General features: G+C 44.2%; 2 protein-coding genes across 4 annotated transcripts; one reads left to right on the top strand and one right to left on the bottom strand.

The window, feature by feature from the left end:
- The first annotated feature begins 1,378 nt into the window (after nt 1–1,378).
- Nucleotides 1,379–14,352, top strand: LOC109998601 (signal-transducing adaptor protein 2). Of its 3 annotated transcripts, none has more exons than XM_020653516.3 (13): nt 1,379–1,593; nt 4,553–4,624; nt 5,641–5,748; nt 5,887–5,943; nt 6,357–6,505; nt 6,834–6,968; nt 8,615–8,684; nt 9,143–9,245; nt 9,835–9,924; nt 11,731–11,802; nt 11,914–11,979; nt 12,415–12,534; nt 12,645–14,352. In XM_020653516.3, exons 1-13 carry the CDS (start codon nt 1,507–1,509, stop codon nt 12,707–12,709), a joined length of 1,194 nt encoding a protein of 397 aa, XP_020509172.2. In that variant the 5' UTR covers nt 1,379–1,506; the 3' UTR covers nt 12,710–14,352. The 3 variants fall into 3 exon arrangements, with proteins under 3 accessions (XP_020509172.2, XP_020509174.2, XP_020509173.2); XM_020653517.3 differs by having other exon boundaries at nt 1,381–1,593; nt 11,929–11,979; XM_020653518.3 differs by lacking the exon at nt 5,641–5,748.
- Nucleotides 14,253–26,135, bottom strand: fsd1 (fibronectin type III and SPRY domain containing 1). Its single transcript, XM_020653524.3, has 13 exons — nt 25,978–26,135; nt 25,131–25,226; nt 24,858–24,989; nt 23,986–24,087; nt 23,708–23,730; nt 23,049–23,170; nt 19,972–20,181; nt 19,790–19,888; nt 19,529–19,676; nt 17,921–18,003; nt 17,188–17,439; nt 16,325–16,413; nt 14,253–16,237 (listed from the first exon to the last, which is right to left on the bottom strand). Exons 1-13 carry the CDS (start codon nt 25,990–25,992, stop codon nt 16,127–16,129), a joined length of 1,482 nt encoding a protein of 493 aa, XP_020509180.2. The 5' UTR covers nt 25,993–26,135; the 3' UTR covers nt 14,253–16,126.
- Nucleotides 26,136–27,847: the final 1,712 nt, after the last annotated feature.

Genomic DNA, 27,847 nt, shown 5'->3' on the forward strand with positions numbered 1-27,847 from the left:
ACACCAGGATACACAGCGGTAGTGGCTCTGTCCTCTTCCTTCTGAAGTCAATCACCATCTCCCTGGTCTTATCCAAATTCAGAAGCAAGTGATTGATTCCTGTCCACTCTTGCCCATCACTTATACACCCCACCACCGCAGAGTCATCAGAAAACTTCTGCAAATGGCATGACCTGGAGTCGTACTGAAAGTCAGAGGTGTACAAGGTGAAAAGGAAAGGAGACAGCACAGTCGCCTGTGGAGCTCCTGTACTGCTCTCCACCATTCTAGACTGAACACTGCCAAGTCGGACAAATTTTCCAGACCTTTCACTGATCTCAATCTCATGTGAATGGACTTCAACTTGATTATTTCTTTTCTACTCTTCATTCACACTGATGGTAGAGGCTGCTGTGTAAAGAGTCCATCAGTATTAACTCATCCATTCATTCACATTCACACACTGATGGTAGAGGCTGCTGTGTAAAGAGTCCATCAGTATTAACTCATCCATTCATTCACATTCACACACTGATGGTAGAGGCTGCTGTGTAAAGAGTCCATCAGTATTAACTCATCCATTCATACACATTAATATGCCTCTGATGAAGCAGCAGCAGCAGCAACTTGGGGTTAAGTGTCTTGCCCAAGGATCAAACCCCTGACCTTCTTGTTGAGAGACGACGACTCTACCACTGAGCCAAAGTCACATATGTGAAAGGAGGGTTGATTCCTATAGCAACGGTGGGATATCCAGACATCAGTCAGATGTGATAGCATTGATTTAGCCCGCAGACTTCTTCTGCCTAACTGGAAATCACCAATCGACCCCTCCATCGCTGGATTGACGAGGTTCTGTCAGATCTTAAACTGGATTATAATCAGAAACTCGGTTCAGAGATTATTGACAAGATTTAAAAAAAACTTCCTAGACTATTATGCAAACAAATGAGATGACAAATATTTCAATTAAATATTAAATCTAAATGTTATGATTCTAAATATTTTAAATCTTAGCTCAGTATTTGGATTGACAGCAAATATACCGGATCAAAGTTAAATATTTACAGTCATGACGTTTATTTTTTACATTATAAAAATAGGCTATGTCATGAACTTAATGGAAGCGTTATTTGGGGTTAGGGTTATTTAACAAAGCTGTTCAGTGTTTCCAGGTTTCTCTTATTTATTACACATACACGCGTTGTTCATAAGAAACCACACAGACTGGTACATCCGGGTGGGAGTTTCTGTGACCCCCCTCAGGCAGGCAAGTAATTTCCATTCTTGAGAAAAGACGTGACTAAGCAGCGAAAGAAGAGCCACCTATAATATATTTTTAAATGTCCCCACCCACTCCGCGTGTTCACCAGTCAGCACAGAGAACACTGATGACCCTAAACGCAGCGACAGGTTGTCTGTCTCTCCACTTTCACAGACAGGTGAGCACGATCCCTGCTGCTGTGTTCATGCAGACAGAAATCTATATTATTACATTAGTGAAGTCAGTCTGTGTTTAGTTCACTGATGGCGAAGCGAACAGGACGACCGAGGAGCCAGCTGCCGACCTGCTACTATGAGGGCTACCTGGAGAAGAGGTCGTTCAAAGACAAGGTTTGTTTGTTTGTTTGTTGTTTGTTTGTTTGTTTGTTGGTGTGATTTTCTTCAGTGCAGGAGGTTAAATGGACAACAGAAAGCGACTTATTTCACAGAAATGCAAAGTAGCTTTGGTCAGTAAGTCCTTAAATATTTCATATTTTGCATGACTCAAAGTCCAAAGATTCCCCTACTTGGGCTGTTTACACATACATCTATTTGATTCTTTTTTTCAAATTCACCATTATTCGATTAGTCATGGCTCTGTCATCCCGATACAACAATGTGAAACTCAACCTGCAGGTTTCTAGTTTTTTTTTAACACTGAAAAACCTGTAAAGTTAAATATCACATAAGCTAAAAAATGATTCAGTCTAGATGAGTGAATTTAAAGAACTCTTCTTGGGGCGGCAGCAGCTCTCAGTCTGTATAGGGACTTGGGTTGGAAACTGCAGGGTCACTGGCTCAAGTCCCAGTACGGACCCTGCCTGTAAATTGCTCTGGTAGCTGGAGGGATGCCAGATCACTTCCTGAGTACTGCTGAGGTGCTTTTGAGCAAGGCACTGAAGCCCCCCACCAGCTCAGGACCCCCTTCTCTCTGACATCCCTGCATTAGTCCACAGGATCCTGTTTGTGCATGTGTGTGAAGCATGTTCAAGAACAGAGTGTTATTCATGTGTATCTTCTCATAACCGATGAATTGACTCATAGTTTCAGGTGTTATTGTCAGGTCAATCTCTGTCTCTCTCCAGAGAAGATGAGGGAGGTAAGGACAGGCTTAAATAATTAAAGATAAGATAAGATATACTTTATTGTCCGCAGAGGGAAATGTGTCTCGGACTCTGTCCTGCAATGAGAATGAAAGATAAATAAATAGAGATCGCACATAAACACCGTCCTGCAGAGGTGACATGTTGCACGGCCCCGCTGCACCTCTTCCTACTTTAACCTCTTACTCAGAATATTCAAGGACATCCAGCTGCTCACATGAATGTTTGTAGCGGTGCAGCCCGGTCTTCTCCCACAGAGGGTCAAAGCTGAAACTCAGGGTGAAGAATGTGTGTCAGGGTCAGACACTGTGTTCTCTATCTGTCTAACAACACGCTGATCATGGAGAGATTGTTTTTCAACAGCAGTGATCTTCATAGTGATCTGCACAGGGCGAGTTCTCTGTGAGTTCAGCTGAGCAGACGAGTGACCCCCCCCCCCCCCCAGCTACTATCTCCTATCTGATGATGCTTTCAAAAACAGCTGTGTAAAACATGGTATGAAAAGTGGAGTCTCAACAATAAAGTTATTGAAATATAAAAACATGCAGTAAGCAGTAACATGTCGAAGATGTTCTCGACCCTCCTGATGGCTTTAAAGTGTTTTACATATCAGAGTTATGAAGCAGCTGAATGATCGGATCAGTCTCCTCTGTGATTGGCTCTTTGAAGGACAGACTGTAGCATGTGTGTTTCATGTGACGGTGCTGCAGTTTGAGGACTTACTGAATGAATGACCTCTTTGTCAGTCATCAGCTTCACTCTTGATGCATGGAGGAGGCTTTATGTGAGAGAGACGGGCGGAGCCGCTTGTCGTACAGTTTCTTTCAACATGTGGACTTTGACACTTTTAACAACACTGTCTCTCAAACCAGTTCGACTGCTCGCCTGCTTGTTGGCCCGTAAAGATAAAGAATAGTGTCAGACAGTGGTGTTGAACCAGAGACCTGAACAGGCGAGGCTGGCCTGTCGAGCTCTAACAGATAACAGAGCAGGTTACGTGACGATATCACACTGATCACTGAAGGCTGTTCCAGGAAAATCATCTGCGGTTTATCTGGGACCAATCAGACGCTCCATCAAATGTTGACTCATCGAATCTGAAGCTAATTGCTCTTATTTAAAAGTGATTGAAAGGTTGAAGACACAGATTGGGCTTTCACACTTGCAGAACACTCGTGTGCACAAGGTTACCCCCTTTCTGCACGCCCGTATGTCATCACTCCATATTCACTTGAGCATTAACAATGCACCTATCACTGACCTCTGACCTTTGTCCATCCTGTCAATCAGACTACACCTCAATGAAGCATCACAGCTGAGACAACGACTGCACCCCTCACCTCGGTTCTCTGGACTGCTTTTAAATCTTTTTAGCCTCTGTGTGCGTCCATGAGGCTTAGCATCTCAAAGAAAGAGAGAGAGTGTGTCATTCCATGTTCTTATCGGACAACCTGTGGCGTCTGCAAACCCACGTAACCACATTATTTGAATTCTATCCCCCTCCCCCGCCTGGAACGAATAAAGTTTTTGGAATTTTAATATATATATTTGAAAATATAAGGCTAAAATGGAGTGAAACCATCCCCTCTTTCACAACTCCTGAAAACCTCCTGATATTTGCAGGAGGAAATATCAGCTGGGAGGAGCTGTGAGCAGCGGGGCGAGGAGGAATCCCAGAGCAGTCCTCCGGATATGATCGAGATATCCTCAGGAGTGTGTGTGTGAAAAACAGCTTTATGGATGCTTTGTCCTAAAAAAAAAAAAAATAGTGACCACAAACTCTGAATCACTCACATCTCACACTCCAACACAGAATAATGAGTCAGTCATGTAGACCTGGTTTCCTTCCAGTTGACCCACTTCTTCTTGCACACACTCAAACGTTGTTGAGATCACAGACTGGTTTGTGTGACAGCTGCAAACATGTGAGTCATCGGCTCGTCAGGAGAATGTCACCTGTGCACTCTGCAGCTGCTCGCTTTGTTTCCTTGTTGTATAACAAACATTTTTGTAAATCCTTTTCCCCCTGTTCACTGTGTGTGTGTGTGTGTGTGTGTGTGTGTGTGTGTGTGTGTGTGTGTGTGTGTGTGTGTGTGTGTGTGTGTGTGTGTGTGTGTGTGTGTGTGTGTGTGTGTGTGTGTGTGTGTGTGTGTGTGTGTGTGTGTGTGTGTGTGTGTGTGTGTGTGTGTGTGTGTGTGTGTGTGTAGACATCTGGGAAACTGTGGACCTGTTTGTGCGGAAACTCGCTGTTCTTCTTCAACGACAAGAGAGACACTGATGTAAGTCAACATATCGAGTCGTTACACCAAACTACCTCTCCCCTCTGCTGTCTTTGTGTTTATGTGTTTAAACACTTAACATCAGTTTCTTTATCTGATATTTAGACGTGTTTTAATTTTCCGGTCATAACCTTAGACATATTTTTTACATTAAGAGTTATCAGAGCCAGGGAAATCTGTAATTTCAGAGCTGTAGCATTTCGTGTCAGCCACGACATGTTGATCGTTGCCGTGGAAACACCAGATGTTACACACCGCTGCATAAGGAAGCGTGAGCTGCTCCTGAAAGCTGCCATACTGCTGTGATAAAGACGTAATGTAGATTATACTCTGATACATTAGCTCGTCTGTAAACATATTCTCTTCCTCAGGTCGTCTTGACTAAGTTCAACTTGGAGGTCGTTTTCATATGGGGGGAGGGGAACTCCCATGATTTCCCGCCAGCCTCAACATCACCTTTTGTTATTGTTTTGATTGAGAGCCCCTGGTGGTGGAATCTACATACTGTAGCTTTAATCTACATGCAATGTGAAGCTACGCGCTAACATTAGCATGCTAACGGCGGCAGTTGCTCAGTCTGTAGGGACTTGGGTTGGGAATTGGAGGGTCGCTGGTTCAAGTCCCGGCATGGACCAAGTCCGGAAATTGGCCTGGTAGCTGGAGAGGTGCAATACAAAGAACAGGAAGTAGAAAAGATGGTTTCACACGTTTTCTCTGTCAACTGGTTGTTTTATCGTCTGTTTTTTTCTGTGATCTAGTTCTTGGAAGTTCCTCTACCCTTTTGTAATGTGTGTGTGTGTGTGTGTGTGTGTGTGTGTGTGTGTGTGTGTGTGTGTGTGTGTGTGTGTGTGTGTGTGTGTGTGTGTGTGTGTGTGTGTGTGTGTGTGTGTGTGTGTGTGTGTGTGTGTGTGTGTGTGTGTGTGTGTGTGTGTGTGTGTGTGTGTGTGTGTGTGTGTGTGTGTGTGTGTGTGTGTGTGTGTGTGTGTGTGTGTGTGTGTGTGTGTGTGTGAGATTAGTATGTAGAGAAATTGGATCTCAGTGGATTCATGTCGATAACAGACGACTGCACCCAGGATGCAGCTCGAATCAACCTCCAGATGAAGGATGAAAATATCAAATTCACTGTGAGAATACTCAGAGACGCTCATAAATATAAACCGTTCTTTTTTTTAGATTTCCTCATTTTCATCGTCTATTGAATTTCCCCTCTGGGAATAATGAAGTATTTCTGATTCTGATTCTCTCCTCCTTTTTCTCTACAGGCCCCAAATGCAGAAGCTCGAGAGCTGTGGAAGGGATTTATTCACTCTGTGGCCGAGGTATGTGCTGTTTGAAGATAAGGTGTTATTAATTCATGAACATTTAAATGTCCAATGTTTCTAATAAGCTCCACGAGCAGAAACGTGCTCAAACTAGGATCAATATTGGAGATGCTTTTGAAAAATGGAGAGAGGTTAGAACACAGAAAGGTTTACAGACCCATGCAGAGCTGGATAAACACTGAAGCTTCAGAGTCCACCACATGGTGACCTGTGTGAGCATCTACTCTAGAGAGGAGGAGGGGGAGAGACAGCTCTCTACAATGTTTAGAATTTAGACTGCAGTACCCATTTTAAACACTAGTGGTCAGACTTACATGCTGCTCCTTTAACAGAAGTGATATTCTGATAGAAATAGTTACTCATTGCCCTCTGCACTGATGGTTTAAAACAGAAACTGTGTCTCCCTACAGCTGTCGCTACCTACTTCCCTAAACCTGCTTCCGGGCCAGCTGCACATGCTAAGAGAGGCAGTGGAACAGGAAAAAGAAAGAAGAAAATCTGTACCTCCACCTGTCACCGACTCCAGCCCTTACGTCAGCCTCAAAGCAAACAAGCCAGCGTGAGTTTCAATAAACACCGACAGACTGTTGATTTCTACTGTGCCTGATGCATGCTTCCCGAGTACTGCTGAGGTGCCCTCGAGCAAGGCACAGGCACCTTTACAGCCCTGGCACTTGTTGTGTAGCAGCTCTAATGCACGGCCACTGGTCCCGCATGTGTGAGAAGCACGTCTCTCTGTAACAGATTTTAAACCTGAATTTCCCCTCAGGGACTTAAAAAAGTATATGAAATATAAAAAATACCATCGTTTTGAAATAAACTGCTTGGGCTTTGGGTTTCAGTATTTGAATGTTGGGTCTCCTCCTGTGGGTTCTGCTGTCCCGCAGCTGTTACCAGGATGTGTCCCGTATGGAGGCAGAGCTGCTGCTGGACAGAGAGGCAGCGCGAGGAAACCTGCTGCTGAGGCCCGGGGGGGGGAACGGAAACTCCTTCGCTGTCACCACCAGACAAGACTTAGACGGGTACACACACACACACTCACGCTGTAGCACCCAGGGGATGGGTAAAAAGATAATAAAATAGCAGACACAAGAACAGAGATCATGAAGTGTTTTTCATGTCATTTTGGAGGGAATGAGGATTGGGAGATTATTTAAAACAAGCTGTTGTCCCATCCGGGGTCTCTGGCTGCATCCTATCAGTTGAAGGCTTTTCCACTGTCCTGTGGGCGAACAGAGAGAGAGTGAGAGAGAGTGTGAGTGATGAGCCTTTTTGGTCAGCTGCTTGGAGGTTATCAGCGTGAACCCTTCTACATCCTGTTTGAGCCTCTGTTCCCCTCACTGTGCTGCTCGGTGGGGGAGTAAACTGGTGAGACCAAAGCTGTGTGTCCCAGAGGCTGCAGCACCTGAAACTGGGAATACCACTCCCTCTATCTCTTATCACCTCCACCGACTTGATGATTCTGTCAGGTGCTCCTCGTGGAGTCACAGTTTCTGAGGTTGGGAACTCGTTCTTCCGACTTCAGTGTGTTCACAGCTTTCTGTTCAGAAATTGAGTTAAATGTTGATGTGCATTACGAGAATGAATCAAAAGTATCTTCACTTACAAAGACCACACCAAGAAAGATATTGACTTTGAAGTCAATATATCCAAGAGCGGGGTTGGACAGTCGGAGGACTGGGGTGGATAGATGAAGGGGATGAACCTTAAAGGTAACATATCCTCCTCCTCCTCTTCAGTGTAAATAAGTCTCAGAGCTCTTCAAAACATGTGTGTGAAGTTTCTTGTTCTAAATCCACTCTGATCCTGTATTTTATCATGTCTATAAACCCCTCTATTTCAGCCCTGCTCAGAACAGGCTGTTTCTGTGTCTGTACCTTTAAATATGTAAATGAGCTGTGTCTGACCACGCCCCCTCTCTGGAAGGGCTTGGGTGTCTCAGTCTTTCTCGCTCCATGTCCTATTGTTTACAGTGAGAAGGCAGACTCAGAGGGCAGAACAAACACCTAGCTGTGGGAGTGTCACCTACCTGGGGGAGGGGTTACTGCCCTTTGTGATGTCATGAAGGGAAAATCTCCAAACGGCCTGTTTGAGCACACATTTTCTGAAAAGTGGAGCAGGCAGAAGATGGAGAGAATGGACTTTTCTCATTATTAGACAGACAGACTAGAGACACATGTTAAAGTTAGAGAAACATGGAGAAGAGGATTTTGGAGAATATGTGAATTTAAAGGGTTGTGAGATGGGGGGGTAAGGGTAGAGGGATGAATGGATTAAGGTAGTGGTCCGGAGGTGTTTGGAGAAGGACGGTGGCCTGGTTTCTGTCGATGTAGGGAGGACATGAGGAAACCAGAGGGGTCGAGACTCTTGGTGGTTCCTGTGTTCAGACAAAGAGAGAAACAGCTCGAGCAGTTTGTACATTTTCCAACTTGTGAAACACATTTTTCCGACGTGTCCGACACCACATGAATAAATAAGCTTGGGGATCTTCCCCCTGTGCTGGATTGGATGGACTGTTTCCCCTGGTTACCACAACTCTCCAACATTGTACTACTACTGCTGCTACTCTGTCAGCAAATAATCAGTTCAAAGAAAGAGTTTGTATTAATTAGCGTGTTCGTTAGTCCCGTCTGTGTTTTGATCATTGCTCTCTCTCTTTTGTTTTCAGCGCTGTATTCAGACACTACCGCGTGACCTGTCAACATGAAGGAGGCTTTTCCATCGATGTGGACAATCCTGTGAGTATCATAAAATCAGGTCTACCACGAGTCTCTCAGATAGCCAGAACCAGATGAGTTCTTTAGATTAAACGCAGGTCATGACTTCCTGCTACAGATGAGTCTGATTACCTTTAAAAAATACTTACCAGTAATTAAATGTCCTGTGACTTTTATCCCGTCACTATTCTTCTGCACTTCTTTTGAAGTCTTGAATACTTAGGAAGACTTTAATTTTAGTACCGGTGTCATGACTCACCTCGCGTCAGAGTATTTAATAGCCCTAAATAATTGATGCCCGCCCACAGTGAACAGAAACATTAAACATGAAGCTTCACATTTGAGTTATTGGACCAGAGTAATGACTAATCACACTTAGTAAGTGTCCATGAAACATGATTTTTATTGTGTTTAATGTTCAGTCGTAAAACAACCTGTTGTATTTCTGCACATATTAAACAGACCTGTTCTCCGTCTAGGTTCCCTGTGGATCCCTTCATGATGTGATCGACTACTTAGTGGGAAAAACCAATGGAGTGTTGATACCTCTCACCTTCGAGGGAACATACGAGAGGCAAATCTGTAAGACATTTTTATGATAAAGGTCCAATCAGTGAGATGTGTAGAGAGTGAAATGATAAAGGTACCTTACTATCTGATCATTAAGGAAACATGCTATGTTGAAGTGTTGGCTTCTCTGACAACAATGCAGCAGCCATTATGTCCTCCTTCTAACTTTAGATTCTGCTCCTGAATGCTCTGGATTTGTTTGGACCAGAGAAGGTAGGCGCTTTTAAGGCAGAGCAGTTATCAGGTCAACGGGTGTTGCAGCGATGGAAGCAGTCAAGAGAAGTGGTTCAGATAGAAGTGATTGTACCCGACCTAAAAAGCCTCTGCATGTTTCTAATAAGCTCCACGAGCAGAAACGTGCTCAAACTAGGATCAATATTGGAGATGCTTTTGAAAAATGGAGAGAGGTTAGAACACAGAAAGGTTTATAGACCCATGCAGAGCTGGATAAACACTGAAGCTTCAGTGTCCACCACATGGCAACCTGTACAATGTTTAGAATTTAGACTGCAGTACCCATTTAAAACACTAGGAGTTAAATATTGCTCCTTTCATTTCCCTGTCATACCAATGATTTTTCTTCATTTTCTTTACTTTACAGCTTTTATTTGTTCTGATAGCGAGAATGGAGAGAAGAGCGTTCAGCAGGCTCCGTCAAACCTTGAACCACCAAGCTTGCCCCCCAAACCAGGTACTGTATCCCTCCATATCAAACACATACACATGAACACACACACATCCAGCGGCTAAATTAATAAGAGTGTATGACAAACCTGTTTTCTGTGGGACTTTGACACATTCCTCGACTGCGACTGCATGGCTTCAACTTGGACTTTTTCCAAATCACTGTGAATTGAAAATGAACCCGATAGCTCAGATGTTGTGTAACCTTCTCGGTTATATAATAAAGGAACCACATGCACTGTCTTGACAAATGAAACTCGTATAAAGTGATGGATTAGATCTGAAATGTATTTGTGAGGCAGCTAACCCGTCTCCATGTTGAAATAATAATAATTAATATATTATTACTCCTGTCAAACTTGTGTCTTTGTTCAGCTGGTGTCCAGGGGTGGCATGGGCCCCACTTCTGAAATCTGATTGGCCTCCCCAGGTGCCACCCCAAAATCACAGACTATGACTGGCTATTTAATGTATCAGAGGCAGGACTTAAGTTTAAATCAACTATTCTGGATGTAACAACCAGCTGCTTAGTTCTCTCAGCTGTCAGTAAACACTGAGCACATCTATTTGATAAGACAGGGTCTTAGGAAAGGAATGAGAAAACTCTAGCACACTGCAGAACTTATGCTAACATTAGCATGCTAACACAACAACGCAGGCCACAGGTGATTTCAGCTCGAGCCACAGACAATTTAATCTGCCGCTTGTGCTTAATGGTGCTTTCTGTAAATATGGTGCGTCCCAACTTACAACTCCTTTGTGTGAACGCCAGTGGAGGGGGGTTGGAGGTGTGTAGATAGAGGAGAGCGGAGGCTTCACTATTGTGATTTCATGCTTGTGCTCAAGGGCGACATTTACTGGATCAAAAAGTCGCACACTCTTCCTTTAAAGGGGACATATAATGACAAATCCACTTGTACAGTGTTTCTGAACATATATTTGGGTAACCTGAGTGTCTACTGACCCATAAAATGTGACATAAACCCATCCAGTCCTTTGTTTGTGGTCAGAAAAATGCTCTATTTCTAATGTGCTCTCCTTGTGATGTCAAAGTGGGATTCTGGTAAAAAAAATCCCCTCCCCTCCCCTGGTATCTCCACCCATGGACTCGACCCCCAGCCTAGAACAAAACTTTAGTGCAGGTCGGCCATTTTTATTCTCTCTACAGAGGAGTGTTGTCTACGGGGTAAACTCAGGGGGGGGTCATTGCATTTAAAGAGACACACACTACAAAACGGAGCGTTCTGAGAGAGCTGGTTTATACAGGGTCACAAACCTCCTCTGGTGCTTGATTCATGTTATATTTTGACCACAGCACAGATGTTTCATTTAGACCATAGGAGACTGTTTGAAAAGGTAGAGAAGGGGGATGATATGTCCTCTTTAAATTTAAATTATGTATGTGTACTAATGGGACAGTTTAATGCCAAAGCCTACTCAAAGTATGATCTCAGTGACCTGAATACACTCAGCACACCAGTGCCATGTTACACAGTCATAAACAGGTGACGTGTTTCTTTATGTGGTTGAAGCGGCCTGTCATGTACTGGACGTGGACTCTGTTCCTCTAACAGTCTGTTAACAGCACTTTGTTGAGTCTGAACCAGGGGCGGTGATTTTACCAACAAGCCTTTACTTAGTTAACAACACAGACATGACTACAAATATCAGCGTTAGGCCGACATGTTTGTCCTGTTAATGTTCATTTTTAATTTGTTCATATTTTAGTTCATATTTCAGTAATGTCAGCATTCTTCATAATTACATGTTTTACTGACTGAACCATGTTTTAATTATGAGATGATTTATTTAGTTTCTAGAATAGCGACTCCTGAGGCAGCACCAGCAGTGGTTGAAGAGGAGGATTTATATCTGAATGTCCAGCGTAAGTATTTGCCCACATCTACCCGTCAATCATAGCTGCTGTTTTCTCTCCTGGCGTTCAAACACAAACCAGTGTGACTTCATTTTTGTCCGCCGCTATCTCTGACTTAAGTCTGTGTTGAAACAGTGGAGGAGAAGGAAAGAGAGACGGTGGATTCCACAGAAGTTCCACCGCCACGTAAGTTCTTTCCGTCAATCGGAAACACTCACAGTGAGAATGTGTTCCTCCACTTACCATTTATCTTTATATAACATGCAATGTTTGTTTTTTTTGGTACATTGTTATGTCTGCTCAATGCTGCTCCATGTCTGTCCTGCATGATATACATTTTTTATATTAACCAAATGCTGCTTTATGTGTATCCTGCATGGTTTATGTATTTTCTCCTGTGGCTGCTTACCTGTCTGCTTAATTACTGTCATGATATTTCTTTTTGTAGCTTTTAGCGATGTTTGAATTTGGTTTTTTTAGGGAGCCTTTTGTAAAATCTGGCCAGGGACAACAGATGAAAATTTGCCTTTTGGCTAACTCTGGCATATTTACAGAAATGTTTATTAATATGCAATGTCCCTGTAAAATCAAAAATAAATAGTTTTTTTGGTCTTCCTAAAGCTCCAAAGAGAGCAGTAATGCCTCCCGTGTCTGCTGCTTGCAAATGGCTCTCTTCCACATCGGCTCCCTCCTCCAGCAGAGATCAGAAGATGAGACTCCTCACAGAGGCTTCAGGACAGAGTAAGTCCACTCTCCTTTAGACGGCCCTAACTCTTCTGAATATTTCATATTTTACAGTCTCCATTCTTAAGATTTTCCTCTAATGACCTGCACTCTCCGATGTGCTCTAGTTCCCTTGGCAACGATCTCGGAGCTGAAACTGAAGCTGGAACAGAAGGCCATGTGTCTAGAGTGACACCTCCTGGTGGGAACCTCTCAGAGCATCCACCACCTCCAGTACGAGTCTTCCCCTGCAAGATGAAGCAACACGAGAGAGCAGAGAGGATCAGTCCCCCCCCCCCCCCTCCTCCTCGTCAGCTGGCTGCGAAGATGAACACCTTATTGATCCCCCCTCTCAGGCTCTCATTAGCAGACGAATGGACTGTAACTCTGTCGCCTTGTTTGTCTTGTACATTTTGCACATTAACCTCCTGTCGATTCTTCCTCCAATCACAGCGTGTCGGTGAAGCGCTGATGTGCTTTAGTGTTGATTAATGCGGCGCCTTATATTGTTTAAAACTGTTCAGCCTCACAGGCGTGTAAATATGTACGTTTTTTGTTGCATACTGTGACTAAATTTATTGTATGTATATTTTTTTATTGAAAAAACAACAAATCAGATTGATCAAGTGAATACCGTAAAACTTCAAATAGAAGTCCACCCCAATTTAAGGCCAAGCAATCCCAGCTCTCGGTTAGAGACCTGTCTGCGTTTAGAGTCGAAACAGTTTGTAAATCACCAATAAGGAGAAAAAGCAGCAAGAAACAAAAGAGGAACTACAACATCTGTCCAAGACAGACAGACTGACGCTCACATGCAGGACATGAAGCAGGTTTAAAGTCTGTTCTCAAAGCAAGATGAAATTAGTGATTATGTAAGTTGTTAATCGATATTCTAATTTTGTACACAGTTTAATTAACTTTCTGATGTTCATTTTTAATTAGTCTTTCTCGTCTGTGCTGTGCACCAGCTTTGTTTGAAAATAATCAAAGGCACGTCCAATCAGTAACCTCCTCCAGTGTTGAAAAATGAAGTAGATGCTGAAGTGCAATATCCTGCAGTTCCTGGAGTGTCCACTAGAGGCTGGCTGCAGAAGTACAGGAAGTCACATACACACCCATTCTAAAAAGCCTGTTTTTACAGCAGAGATTAACATGTTTACAGCCTGGTTCAAAAAAACAAATAGGTGTGATTAGCTCATGTCTCGATGGACACACTGTATGGGGGGGGGTGAATGTTTTGATGACTCATCAGTTTTGATTTGCTGAAGGATAAGAGTTATTCACAATAAGGCGTGTAGCTGACCTGATTGACAGGTGGGCGTGGTGTAACAGTTTGTCAGGAGGTTTAAAACCTGCCTCAGCTCCAGATCTCAGCCTGTCGTTAGGTTGACTGAAAGTTAGACTGAGACAGCATTTCCAGCATGGAGACCACCATCAATGGGACTCCAGCGCCCCCTGCAGGAACAGACAGGGGACATTACTCAGGCTTCTTCCAGTCATATTTACAGTCTGTGGGCCCGTCTCGTGATGACACCTGTCTCATATTAAGGTAGGGTCATTTCATAGACTGAATAAAAGCCTGGGCTATTTATTGAAGTTTTGCGGTATGCAGCATCCAGTACGAGGTGTGCAAAGGTTAGAAATCAGAGTTTTTCTCCTGCCTCTTTTTATACAAGATTTTTTTTTTTCCTTTTTCATGTCTTTATTTTTGTGTAAGCAGCAATCAAACACCCAAGTGATCTTACTTCTTTATTACCTCAATGACTGATACACTATAGTGGAAAACTATTTACAATAAACTGTGACTTGATGTGAAATAAAGTGAACTCAATTGTCCGCTCTTTGAAGCATCGCAGGCTACAGACACTCACACGTGGAGGAACATGGCGTAGCAAGACTGTAAACAACGGTAACATACTGTATGACACAGAGGTCGGGCGGTGAACCAAGGACAACATAACATCAGTTTCCAGAGTCCCAAAAACCTGGAACCCCCTCATATTACAATTTGTTAGCTGAGGCTTCTAGCTGTGTGTTATACTGGACAATAGACGGTCCACTACTAATACTGGGACTCCTGTTCATCAAATAAAGACGTGTGATTAGGTATAGACACATACATACTTTACAGACAAGCATTAGGGTGCAATCAGGTGAATATAATGTTATACAGTACAGTCCAAACTTCTGAAGCAATATCGGAACTCTTGATGACTCCTCTACACAGAGAAACTGAAGAAGACTGTACTTAACTGTCCGTCAGATTAAAGTCCACAGCTGATTGTAATTTAAAGGTGACATATCCTCCTCCTCTTCAACCAGTTTAACTAAGTCTCAGAGCTCCTCAAAACATGTGTGTGAAGTTTCTTGTTCTAAATCCACTCTGATCCTGTATTTGATCATGCCTATAAACCCCTCTATTTCAGCCCTGCTCAGAACAGGCTGTTTCTGTGTCTGTACCTTTAAATATGTGAATGAGCTGTGTCTGACCACACCCCCTCTCTGGAAGGACTTGGGTGTACTCTGTCTTTCTTTCTCCATGTCCTATTGTTTACGGTGAGAAGGCAGACTCAGAGGGCAGAACAAACACCTAGCTGTGGGAGTGTCACCCACCCGGGGTCGAGGGGCTACTGCCCTTTGTGATGTCATGAAGGGAAAATCTCCAAACGGCCTGTTTGAGCACACATTTTCAGAAAATTGGAGCAGGCAGAAGACAGAGAGGATGGACTTTTCTCATCATTGGGGGGTTTGTAGACGGACTAGAGACACATGTCAGAGTTAGAGGAACATGGGGAAGTGGATTTTGAATATGTGACCTTTAAATCAGAACCTCAGCAGGAGGTTAAAGAACCCAGTTAGAACCTGACTACAGAAAGTCAAACACACTGTTTGTTGTGCATGCCAAGAGACTAAAACAACATCCTCAACATGTTTCTTATGACTCATTAGTTGCTGGCGAGGTCGAGTTGAATAAATCCTGATTGAGTAAAGAACTACAGTAGCATTGTCTAGTAGCACGTTGTTTAGGTTACACGGGTTGGTTGATGAACTGTATGCGATTATTAAATCTAAGCATTGTTATCAAGTTAAGTTGACACTTGCACAATACATGTTTATTGTATAGGGAGTGGGAGCGTCTTGTCCTGTCAGCGTGGAGCATGAGGAGGAAGGCACAGGGAGAGAGCTCACAGGACAGGCCTTGACCCCGTGCCTGCAGCTAGCTGCTTTGACAGTACGGCTGAAAGTTTTGGTGATGGACAGGAAGGAGGGAAGGGCAGCGGCCAGCGCTAAATCATCGCTCTAGCAGCAGCGGGACAGTGCTGAATGAATCTGAAGAGAGAAACTAACATGACTAAAGCTAAAGTGTCCCAAAGCAAATCACAACAGCCAGAGGCACACTTCAGTAGAAATCTGACTCAGTCAAGCCCAAAACCATTGATGTTGTCATCGCAACACAGACGCGGCATGTGGACCGGGCTAAACCATCAGCCTGCAGTGACGTAACTCTTCCATGATATGGCTTTGGCTGAAGCGGGGGTGATGTCGTCTGCAGTGGTGACTGTAGTGGAGCACAGCTGGAGGGTCATCCAGCTGTGCTCGGTGCACGGGTCTAGGTGAGGCTGGCGTTGGAGCTGCTGGTGTTGCTGTTCTTCCTCTGACCGCTCTGCACCACGCTGGGGACCTGCAGGCCAGTCACCACTGAGAAACTGCCGTTCCACACCTGCAGGGGGAGTGACAGGCAGGTGAAAAAGAGAGAGGGACAGGAAAGTTACAGAACAATCGAGTGAATCATCTTAAAGAGTCTTACCATGAACGCTGGTATGAGTGGCTGCTGGAACTTGGTTTTGAACGTGTGCATGAGCTGTTTGGTTTTGGCGTTGTAGAAAGACAGAACACCTGGAGAGACAACACATGATGCACATCAACTTTGTTTAGATAAATGAATACAAGTTGTGATAGCTCACATAAAGCTGAAAATAGGGATTGTTTTTAATTTCCTCTTTATGATTGAAACAATTTACTATATTCAAACCACTCATAAGATTTTGTACTTGGACCAGAGAAGGCAGGCAGTTTTAAGGCGACCCCCCCACACGGCCGTTTTGGACGCCCCTCGGTTTGTCAGATATGAGCGCAGTTATCAGGTCAACAGGTGTTGCAGTGATGGAAGCGGGCAAGAGAAGTGGTTCAGATAGAAGTGATTGTACCCGACCTAAAAAGCCTCTGCATGTTTCTAATAAGCTCCACGAGCAGAAACGTGCTCAAACTAGGATCAATATTGGAGATGCTTTTGAAAAATGGAGAGAGGTTAGAACACAGAAAGGTTTACAGACCCATGCAGAGCTGGATAAACACTGAAGCTTCAGTGTCCACCACATGGTGACCTGTGTGAGCATCTACTCTAGAGAGGAGGAGGGGGAGAGACAGCTCTCTATAATGTTTAGAATTCAGACTGCAGTACTCATTTTAAACACTAGGTGACAAATTACATACTGCTCTTTTTTAAGAACAGTTCTTGTTGTTTCATCGAGTTATTATTTGCAGATTAGTTTTAAAATTAGCTGAAAAAACTTACACTGTTTATTTTGTAGAAAAGAAAATTTCAACATTTATCCGTCGTTCTGTCTGAGAAGATCAAACATCGTCTCGTGTGTTATCGGCAGGTCGTACCTTCGTCATAGTTGACGTAGACTCCTATACTGTTGGGGATGGGACAGTCCAGTGTGCGAGCCTTGTTGTTGTGCTTAGCGGTGAGGCTCTGCTGCAGCCAGTTGTTCAGATGGATGCACCAGGAGGCTCCGCTCTTCCCCAGCTGGTCGAATCGTCCGAGGTTTCTCAGGGCGACGCCCACCGCGAAGGCTTTGCTCTCCTTGTCGAAGCGCACCTCCCAGTACTGCTGGCCCGCGTCAATCACCGTGTCAGCTGTCATGACACACAAACACACGTAATGATGAGTTCACAAAGTCAGTGTGCTTCAGTTACATAACATTTAATCTGATCGGTTTGTGTTGGTGGTTTCCCAAGAGAATCTCTCTCTTTCTCTCTCTCTCTCTCCCTCTCTCTCCCCCTCTCCCTCCCTCTCTCGCCCACTTTCTCTCTCTCTCAATCTGTAAATCTCACTTACTAACCACATATCTTCCTGGGAGCTCGCTTCATTTGTTATGAATTGGCGCTCTCTACAAACACAGATTGACACAGTAAACAAAAGGTGAATCTTCATGTTTGATGTTTTCTCTGAGAAGTGAAAGTCTAATGATTCTCAGCTATCTGGTTATTGTTTTCAAACCACAAGCAGTGACGTAAGTTATCCTTCCATAGACGACCTGTTTCCAAAGACTTCACAGTCACAACTGCAGTCTGGTGGGTTTGATTCCTAAAGATGTGGACTCGTGGTGTTGCTTACCCAGCACTGTGTACGACTCCGCTGTGAACCGGTCTCTGCCGGGCCGGGCTGTCGGCGCTCTCTTTGGTGACATCAGAGCTGACCTGATGAGACAGAGACAGATGGTAGACGACACACACCCACAGCTCCAGACTTTTTGAGATTCACTCAGAATGACAGTAAGAACATGACCAAATGTCTTCAACATCAAAGCTCAAATTTAAAGATAGAGTCCTTCAAAATCAAATACAGACTTCTCCTCAAGTAAAGACATAGTCAGCAGCTTGTCCCTTCAAAATAAAATCTAGACTTCTCCTAAAGTAAAGACAGAGTCAGCAGCTTGTTCCTTCAAAATAAAATCCAGACTTCTCCTAAAGTAAAGACAGATTCAGCAGCTTGTTCCTTCAAAATAAAAGACAGACTTCTCCTCAAGTAAAGACAGAGTCAGCAGCTTGTCCCTTCAAAATAAAAGACAGACTTCTCCTAAAGTAAAGACAGAGTCAGCAGCTTGTTCCTTCAAAATAAAAGACAGACTTCTCCTAAGGTAAAGACAGTTAGCAGCGTGTTCCTTCAAAATAAAAGACAGACTTCTCCTAAAGTGAAGACAGAGTCAGCAGCTTGTTCCTTCAAAATAAAAGACAGACTTCTCCTAAAGTAAAGCTGCTCCATCGTCTCTTCTGGGCCTCCATACATGTGTGGTGGTGACTGTGTCTGCAGAGACTCTGTCCTCTGACTGGATTTTACTGTTCTGCTTGTTCTGGTAGGAATGGAAACAATTCAGTGATTGGACGCCATTCAAACCGGTGAATATGACTGGGGCCCAACCGATATGAGATTTTCTGGGCCTATATGGATATTGGGGAGGGAAAAAATCTGATACCGATATATTGCCTGATATCTTTCTTACATCAATGTTTGATCTGTAGAGATAGATGGATATAGACACATTTATCACGTTGATCCCTCAGTTATGGTTACAAGATGGTCACTCAGCTGGAGAGTAACTGATGTGCATCACTGCTCCACACTCTGCAGAGTGATGATGTTTGTTATAATCCATATAGCGCCCTCTGCTGGTGACAGAGAACTGCTAGTGTCATACAATGAAACTCAAATTAGATGTTTGACTGGTGAATAAATCGAGTAATATCAGCGCAAATTTGCGATAAAATTAGCCGATACCGATAGTCACTGGATATGCTGGTATCGGCCTGGATGATTAATCGGTCGGGCTCTTAATGTTACGGACGTAGACGTAGCGTTAAAGAAGAGAAAATATAATCAGAGTGAGGAGAAACAACAAGTGGATAAAGCTCGTTCTAAAACGAGGGTGAACCTTGTGTTGTCTTTTACCCGTGGACGTGAAGCTCTACTTCCTGTTGGACAGGCAGGTGACAAACACCGGCCGTTAGCTTGTGCTAGCGAGTGTTAGCTTGCAGTATAGGTACAAGCAGTAAACGTACACTCATCCCCACTGCATGACGTAGTCTTCATGCAGTGGGGATGAGCTTCAGGGGGAGATGAGCCCAGGAGGAGGAGGACGAGGACGAGGAGGGGCTTTGAATGTTCACAAACTGTGACCAACGTTTCTATTGACTCCTCCTTTAAACTCTCTAAATCCAAACAAACCTGGCTGGAGAGTGCATTGGGGAGCTGGTTCGGTTCTTTTCCTTGCGGATGTCTTGTATCTTTCCTCCGCAGCTGTCCCACTCCACGCTCAAATCCTCCACCTTCAGGTTCTGGTGGGCCGAAGCCGAGTCCAGCTTGAAGTTGAAGGCTGAGAATTAAAAAAAAGAGTCAGGCGAGACTTTCCAGTGTCCAATGTCAAGAAATGTGAAATATTGGCAACAATAAAAGCCTATGAGCCAAGTATGAGGCTCGTATCCTTACCGTGTGTTTCTAGTGTAACCGGCTCAGAGAATTCTCCCGCCACCGCCTTGTTACACGCTCTCACTCGGAACGTCAAGTACCGGGTGTCAAAGCGCAGACCTGAGAATCACAGAAAAAATCCTGTCAGTCAGCGTCCTCAAAGTTCAGCATCAAACATCTCCTCAGGTTCCTCCTCCTCCTACCTGTGAGCGTGTGCTCCAGCTCTCGGATTCCCTCCACCACCATCCACGGGTAGTCCTCTCGGATGCGCGGCGGACCCTCGTGGTTTGTGCGTCGGTGCTCCAGGATGTAGTGGTCTATCTTGCTGTCCGGCTCCGGTAGGGTCCAGACGACAGACACTGTGTTGTCGAGCACCTGGCACTCTGAGACCTGGATCTCTGGAGTTGCTGGAACTGAAGACAAGAGACAGTTTGTCTGTCACACGGAGAATCCCAATATCCACTTCTTCTACCTTCCATTCAGCACAAAAACAGGAAGTGGTTCATATTTATTCTCTCATCATGAAGCTGAAGAACTTCGGGGTTATGTGGAATGCGGCGACCCCTTGTGGACAAAGCGGTTATTACCATAAACTCACCCTACATTCTCTAAACAGTCAAACACTCATCGGCAAGTCCTGCTGTGGGAAATGTAAAAAAAATATGCTTTTTAAAATGATTGCCCGACTGATATGGACATTTTGTGGGCCGATATCAGGGAAGAAAAAAAATCAGAAGCTGATGTCTTTCTTAGGTCTATCGTCCGTCTTCAGAGGTCGATTGATGGTGGAGATGAAATTAGCCTTTGCCTATAGTCACGAGAGCTTCTGATATCGGCAGATATTATCGGTCAGGCTCTGATTTCAATGTATAAAAAAGTTTCAAAACTTTTCGTCTAAGCATTTAAAAACTATAAGGAACAACATTTATCTAGTTGATCTAGATCTAGTTCCTTAAAGAAGCTTTAAAATAAAGTATAAAAAATAAGTGGTTCGTTTCTCCCTCTCTCCTCTCTCTCTCTGATATCTCTAAATAAAGGAATAAAACCTCCATAAATAAAAAAGGAAAAATAACTCTCTAGCCACTTGGGGGCACAGTCACACCAAATAGAGTGTGCAGGTAGCCTGCTTAGCATAAACGTGTGGCTAAAGCGTTAGCATCAAATTATACTATCACCACTTTATCAGGTTTATCATGTTGAATTATTAACAGCTAACCTCCATGTGTTATTTGTTGTGAGCAGGTGGCAGACAGAGGCTTCCTGAGAGAAGCCTTCTGGATGGAAACAGCCCTAAAGGAAGACGCGTGGGCTGTAAACCACACCGCTGCATTAAAGAGGTCAAGAAGCCTGCAGAGTCGGATGACTCATCACTGTGAGCGATCCCTTTCATGTCGCATTCACCATCAGATATGACACCAGCAAGAGGAGCCTAGTGAAGCCAATGCACTGGCTCGCTCGCTCGGCACGGCGCCTTCACTGGTGTTTAGGAAAGTTGAGTGTTGAGAGCGTACATAAGTTAAAGATTGACTGTCCTTACTTATAGTTCGTCTTTAAAACATTTAGCAGCATTCGTCGACCACACTTTTTTAACTCTAGTTCATATCGTCCATGTTAATAAAGAACTGGATCAAGTTACGCTGTAATCAAGATTAATCATGCTAATTTGTCCCTCACGGTACACCGTAGTTTAGCCTCCTCAGTGTCTCCCTTTAGTCACAATGATGCAAAAGGACAACCTGTGTGAGCATCTACTCTAGAGAGGAGGGAGCGGGGGGGAAGACAGCTCTCTACAATGTTTAGAATTTGGACTGCAGTACCCATTTTAAACGCTAGGGGTCAGAGCTACATACTGCTCCTTTAAGCTAACGTTCACTTTGATGCAGTATGCTCTTCAAGTATTTATTTTATTTCTGACTGATATCTGTGAGGAAGAATGTGTGACATGTTCCACATCAATAAATCATAAATCCAGTCTGTCCTGTGTAAATGTGTCTCTGAGTCATGACTGTCTACAATGAGGGAGAAGCTCGAGTCCCGCTGGCTGTGTTGTTGTCAGAGCTGTGTTTACATGGATGGGACGGCCGGCTCCTCCCCTTGTGTATAAAAGCTGTTTTAGTCAAGAACTAGAGAGAAGAAGAAGAACATTAGCATTAGCATGCTAACACAACAATGCAGGACACAGATGATTGCAGCTCGAGCCGAGGACAATTTTGTCCGCCGCTTGCACTAAACTCTGAGTGGAGGGGGGTTGGAGGTGTGTCTCTGGATGAGAGCGGAGGCTTCAGTATGGAGGAGGCGTGGCCTAACAGCAGTTTGTTTTGGTTTCATGATGGATCAAAAAGTCGCACAGGAGACACTGTCACTTATTTTGGCCTTACAACACTTCAATGTATATGTTGCGGGGGAGGGACCATGTTGGTTTTTACGGACCATAACCCACTGACATTTTTGCATTCTTTTAGATGTCCAAACCAGAGGCTGATGAGATGGTCCTTGTTTCTGCAAGCATACGACCTAGACATTAGCCATATAAGAGGACGGGACAATGTAATGGAGGACGTGTTATCGTGTTATCTATCCTCTTAATTTGCTCCTCAGGTACCGGGGGTTGCTGAGAATGGGTAGGGGGTGGAGGTGCAGGCCAGGAATCCAGGAAAAAGGTTGTGTATTAATCTAATTAAAAGTGTTTTGTTTTTTTTGTGATTGAAAGTATTGTGAGTAAATGTGTAGATGTTTGGCACGGTGGTTGGTTATGGTGATGTTGTGCCGGTGGTCCCCTTGGCACACCGACTTTAAGGGGGGCTGTAACTAATTGATTCTGTCCCCCTAGTTCTTGAGGAGTTGGAGGGTCCAATCTAGAGCACCTGGGCCTGTTGCTTGCAGGGCATAAAAGCCCCACCCCAGGGTGGATTCTCTCTCTCTCTCTCGCCCAACTTTGACATTTGTTTGTTTGTGCTATGGTTGTGGGTGCGTTGTTCAAATAAATCATTGTTACATCAATTTAAGTTGTTCCTTCTCATGTTTGTCATGGCCATGGAGCCAGGTTATGACACTTCCTTTAAAGGGATATTGGTGAAACATTTTCATAAAGTAACTGGTAACTACAAAACGCGAAAGTGGAATAATTGTCTTTTATATGTGGAGGACTAGAAACGTGAGAGGAGGCTCTTCAGTTCAGAATAGTCGAGGTGAAAACGGAGACTACGCCCTCTGATGTGGTCTCTGTTTGCTGCTCTTTTGTTTCTGTCTGTATTTCTTTGTGTTAAAAAGTGGAGCAGACCTGGGAGAAACTTGAGGCCTTGTAACATCCCCCTCTCATGGCTGAAGTCCACCATCAGGTGACTCATGTTGTCGCTGGCTTTAGCCTTCAGGGAGAGGCGAAAGGCTGGAGCCATCGTCACACTGTGGACACACACACACACACACACACACACACACACACACACACACACACACACACACACACACACACACACACACACACACACACACACACACACACACACACACACACACACACACACACACACACACACACACACACACACACACACACACACACACACACACACACACACACACACACACACACACACACACACACACACACACAGAAGCATTATTCAACCAGCTCGGAGGAGACGACAAGTGATTCTAACACTGATCACTAAGAGAGGCGAGTAACTACACTTCTGCTTCTACCCCTGAACGCATCACCCTGAACCAGATTTAAAGCTAGAGAGGGAGCAGCAGTCATGGAGGGAGGGGCTGGCACAACATGGCACAGACTGGAGAGGACAGAGGGATACACAAAGACATTTCCATGGTGCTTATTGTCTACTGAGTGGGTGCGGTGGCTACACATTTGAATGCATGCACATTATGACGTCAGAGGGAGTCTATGACACAAAGAGAGCAATGGATGGCTGAGTACGATACCTATCCTTAATGTCTTTGGCCGCCTGGTGGAGAAGCAGAGAGGGCGTGGAAAAGGAGAAAAGGAGAGAGGAGAGATACGGAGCGAAGAGAAAAACTGAGTTGTAGCCCATCATGTAGTCATTGAATATAAACACATGCTGCTGGCCGTGTTAAAGTCACTGGTAGTAAAGACACCACAAGGAGAATAGATGACATCATCAATCACTCATCGGTCATTGTAAACGAGGTTATTAAAGGATGAGGCAGCAAGTCATCAGAAGGGGAGTCAGGTGGTTTACCTGAGTGAAACCATCCGCCTCCGAGGAGCACAGCGTCTGATTGGCCAGCTCCAGCAGCTCCTCTGAACTCTCCAGGGCTTTGGAACAGGCGCTCAGCTGACTCTGAGAAAAAAAGAAAAAGAGAATCATCCCCGGTCAGACGGAGTACATCGTCTAACCCAGCACACGTCTGATATATAATAGCAGCACTATGTTCTCTGCAAGAGGCATCATTTGAGAGTCACGGCTCGGTCCTGAGGCTGGAGAGGGTTCTGATGCATGAACCAGGACAGAGACAGAGACCTTTAAGAAGTACACAAGAGGTGATGCTTTGAGCTAGGGGAGAATAAATACACCCGAGTTCAGGGCGTGTGAACTGGAATAATCACCAGGAAGCAATGTCAGGTATCAGGTTTTAGAGACAAACAAAAAGGCTTTTATTTTGAAGGTTTGTCCTGTCTTAAGCTAAGAGTACTTTACTTTCTGTGTGCTTTTATTTTGAAATAAAGTAAGGCTCTTCCTGTGGAGTGAAGGTTAGGACATGAAGTGAAGCACAGAAACAGTAAGTGGTTAGGGATCCCATGTGATGTCATAAGGTCAATGTGTGATGTCATAAGGTGGATATTACTTTGGACTCGTCAGCTGAGCTGTCTGAGAGTTTGTTAAAGTGAAATGAGACATTCAAAGATGCAGCAGTGTCCTTCTTTTACATCACTGAGACTACAGGGAGACACTGAGGACGATTATCTACGGTGCACATTAGAGCCAGTTTTTCCTTTCAAAGTAAAAGTCATCATCCATTCAGTGATCATCATGTCACAGAACACCTCCCGTTCAGCTTCACTGTAGCTGATAAACAAAAGTGATCCTCAAGTTTGAAGGAACGCACATACCTGCAGCTCGTAGGTGCGGCTGGCTTTCTCCTGTTTGATCCGCGTCACCATGCTCTCCTTCATCTCGTCCAGGACGGCGTGGAGGGAGGTGAACTCAGACTCCATGTCCTCCTGAACTCTGTTGGAGTTCGCCTGATGTCACACACAAATCACAAATGAGTAAGTCTAAAAGAGGAAACCAGTCCAGCTGAAAATACACTCTCAAACTGTGTGTGTGTGTGTGTGTGTTCACTGTGTGTGTGTGTGTGTGTGTGTGTGTGTGTGTGTGTGTACCTCTAAGTTGTCCAGGTTCTGCTTGAGAGTGCAGACGAAGTTGGAGATCTCCTCGTTCTTCATGGCCAGCGTGTGGGTGATTTTACACAGAGATTCCTAAAAAGAAAACAAAAAGAGTGCGTCAGTATTCACTCGTCAGCCTGATCAACTTGGTGTTTTGAGTGTCTCGCCCAAGACACATCTGACACCTGGCTGCAGGAGCTGGGGATCGGTTAGGGGACTCTCCCGCTGAGCCACAGCAGCCCAGTGGCCTCAGAGACTGAACAGAGGGGATACCTAAGTGCAGGTATAATCAGTATAATCAGTGTTTGTTCCTGTGGGGGCTTCGAGGAAACCTCTTGAACACGATGAAACACGGGATCAGAGAGGATCAGAGAGAGGGAGGACAGTTCACGGGCGGAAGGATGCGCATTTCTAATTGAATCATGCAGCAAGCAGCGAGCAGCCGACTCAAAGGAGACCGGACATCCACCGAATCTCACCTCTAATATGTCGGTTACATTTCTATAGTGAATACCCCCCCGCCCCCCACTCCCACTGAAGAAGGTCTGTGTAATGTTTGTTGATGCGAGAGGAGCTGCACCACCAAGGCCCCCGCCGTCCCAGGACTACAACACCCGGATGCATCGAAGAAGAAGCCGGCGGAGGGAAAACCTCACAATCAAACACCGACTCACCGATTCAAACGTGAACACTTAAACACAACACACCGAGTCCGTGCCGCATCCACAAACTCCCCACTTCTGCAGATCGTTCCCCCTCCTTCCTTTGTAGGCTATACTACGCCCTGAAACGGCTCCCCCCCCCCCCATCATCAGAGACACCTGTTCCCCCGACTCCGGCTCACCTTCTGGTCCCCCATGTCTCCGCTCCGGTGCTCCCTCCGCCGGTTTGTCTCCTCCGTCCCCCGCTTTGTCGCTTTATTTAGCGCGGAGCAGCTGGTACTGATGCTGCCGGAGTGCAACGCATCCTCGTACCACCAACGCCTTTGGGCCGTGGTGCGTACTGCGCATGCGCTAGAGGAGAATTCTGGGTACTGAAGTTTTTTGTTTAGTTGCGTTCAGGAACGGGAGAAAGAATCAGACGAGTATATTTCAAGAGGGGATACGAACGTGTTGTGCTTCAGACTGGGTTCATTTAGCTTCTCTTCTTCTTCTGAAGAGCTTTTTAAGAACTCAAAGACGCTGTACATGAGTAAAAATAGAAAAAAAACATAATAGTAAGACAACTAACAATAAGATATAAACTACACATTAAAAGCATACACAGCACAATCACACATTCAAGACTTTGTACTACCGCATTAAGGCTTCTGGAAAGTCCGTTTTTGTGTGAACCCTCAAAAGTCTACTCATCTTTTCTTACATAATCAATCAATCAAAACTTTATCAAAGACTCAGGGTCCAGACAAGACTAAACAGAAGACATAAAAAACAAAGCACAGTTTAAAACATAAAGATAAACTTTATTGATCCCCCATGGGGGAATTTGTTTTTGTCACAACAGCTCAAGAAACAGGAAACAGGAATATAATTATCAAAAATAACAAGAAGTTAAAAATCAAACACATGTACATCAGTTAAATAAAGGGAGAAAAAATACATTAATAGAATAATAAAAAAGGGTTTCAACCATAGACTGTAAAAATAAACAGGTTGAAACAACACAGCTTGAAAAAGGCTTCAAACAACCATTATGTGCAATCCAATACTTTTCAGGGTTAGAGTCTAACTTTCAGTCAACCTAACGACAGGCTGAGAGCTGGAGCTGAGGCGTGTTTTAAACCTCCTGACAAACTGTTACACTGCGTCCACCTGTCAATCAGGTCAGCTACACGCCTTATTGTGAATAACCTATCCTTCATCAAATCAAAACTGATGAGTCATCAAAACATTCACCCCCCCGTACAGTGTGTGTCCATCAAGACATGAGCTAATCACACCTATTTGTTTTTTTGAACCAGGCTGTAAACATGTTAATCTCTGCTGTAAAAACAGGCTTTTTAGAATGGGTGTGTATGTGACTTCCTGTGCTTCTGCAGCCAGCCTCGAGTGGACACTCCAGGAACTGCAGGATTTTTACACTTCAGAATCAGCTTCATTTTTCAACATGATTGCTGATTGGACGGGCCTTTGATTTTTTTCCAAACAAAACTTGTGCACATCAAAGACAAGAGAGAATATACAATTACAAATTAAGGCCAGAAAGAAAATTAAAGTTTTTTACAAAATCGTCTTCATTTTCGACACGGGAGGTTGCCTCTTGGTAGATAGATTTCTTTCTAACATTTCTCCCATAGTAGATGTTAATATGGCAGAATACATTCCTGACTTAAAATCTTTCTGAAAAATAAAATCATACTGTCTCAAAATGAACGCTGGCTACACACTTATTCCTGTGGGTTTTTCAAAATAAAGGACCTATTTCTTTCTTTTCACGTGGCCACATACAACAGGAGAGAAACACTATTATGTTGTATGAGTTTATTCTAAAAAATTAATATGAATGTTGGGGAGAATGTTTAACACGTTTAATGTTAAGAGTTTGGAGATTTTCCCTTCATGACATCACAAAGGGCAGTAACCCCTCCTTCCCAGCCACCGTACTTTCTACTACCACAACGTTGTCATCCCCACAGCCACCGCCAGCCATGCTTTATCCACTTGGTGTTTCTCCTCACTCTGATTATATTTTTTCTTCTTTGCTGCTACGTCCAC

The sequence above is a fragment of the Labrus bergylta genome, chromosome 6 (assembly GCF_963930695.1).
Source record: "Labrus bergylta chromosome 6, fLabBer1.1, whole genome shotgun sequence".
NCBI classification, from domain to species: domain Eukaryota; kingdom Metazoa; phylum Chordata; class Actinopteri; order Labriformes; family Labridae; genus Labrus; species Labrus bergylta.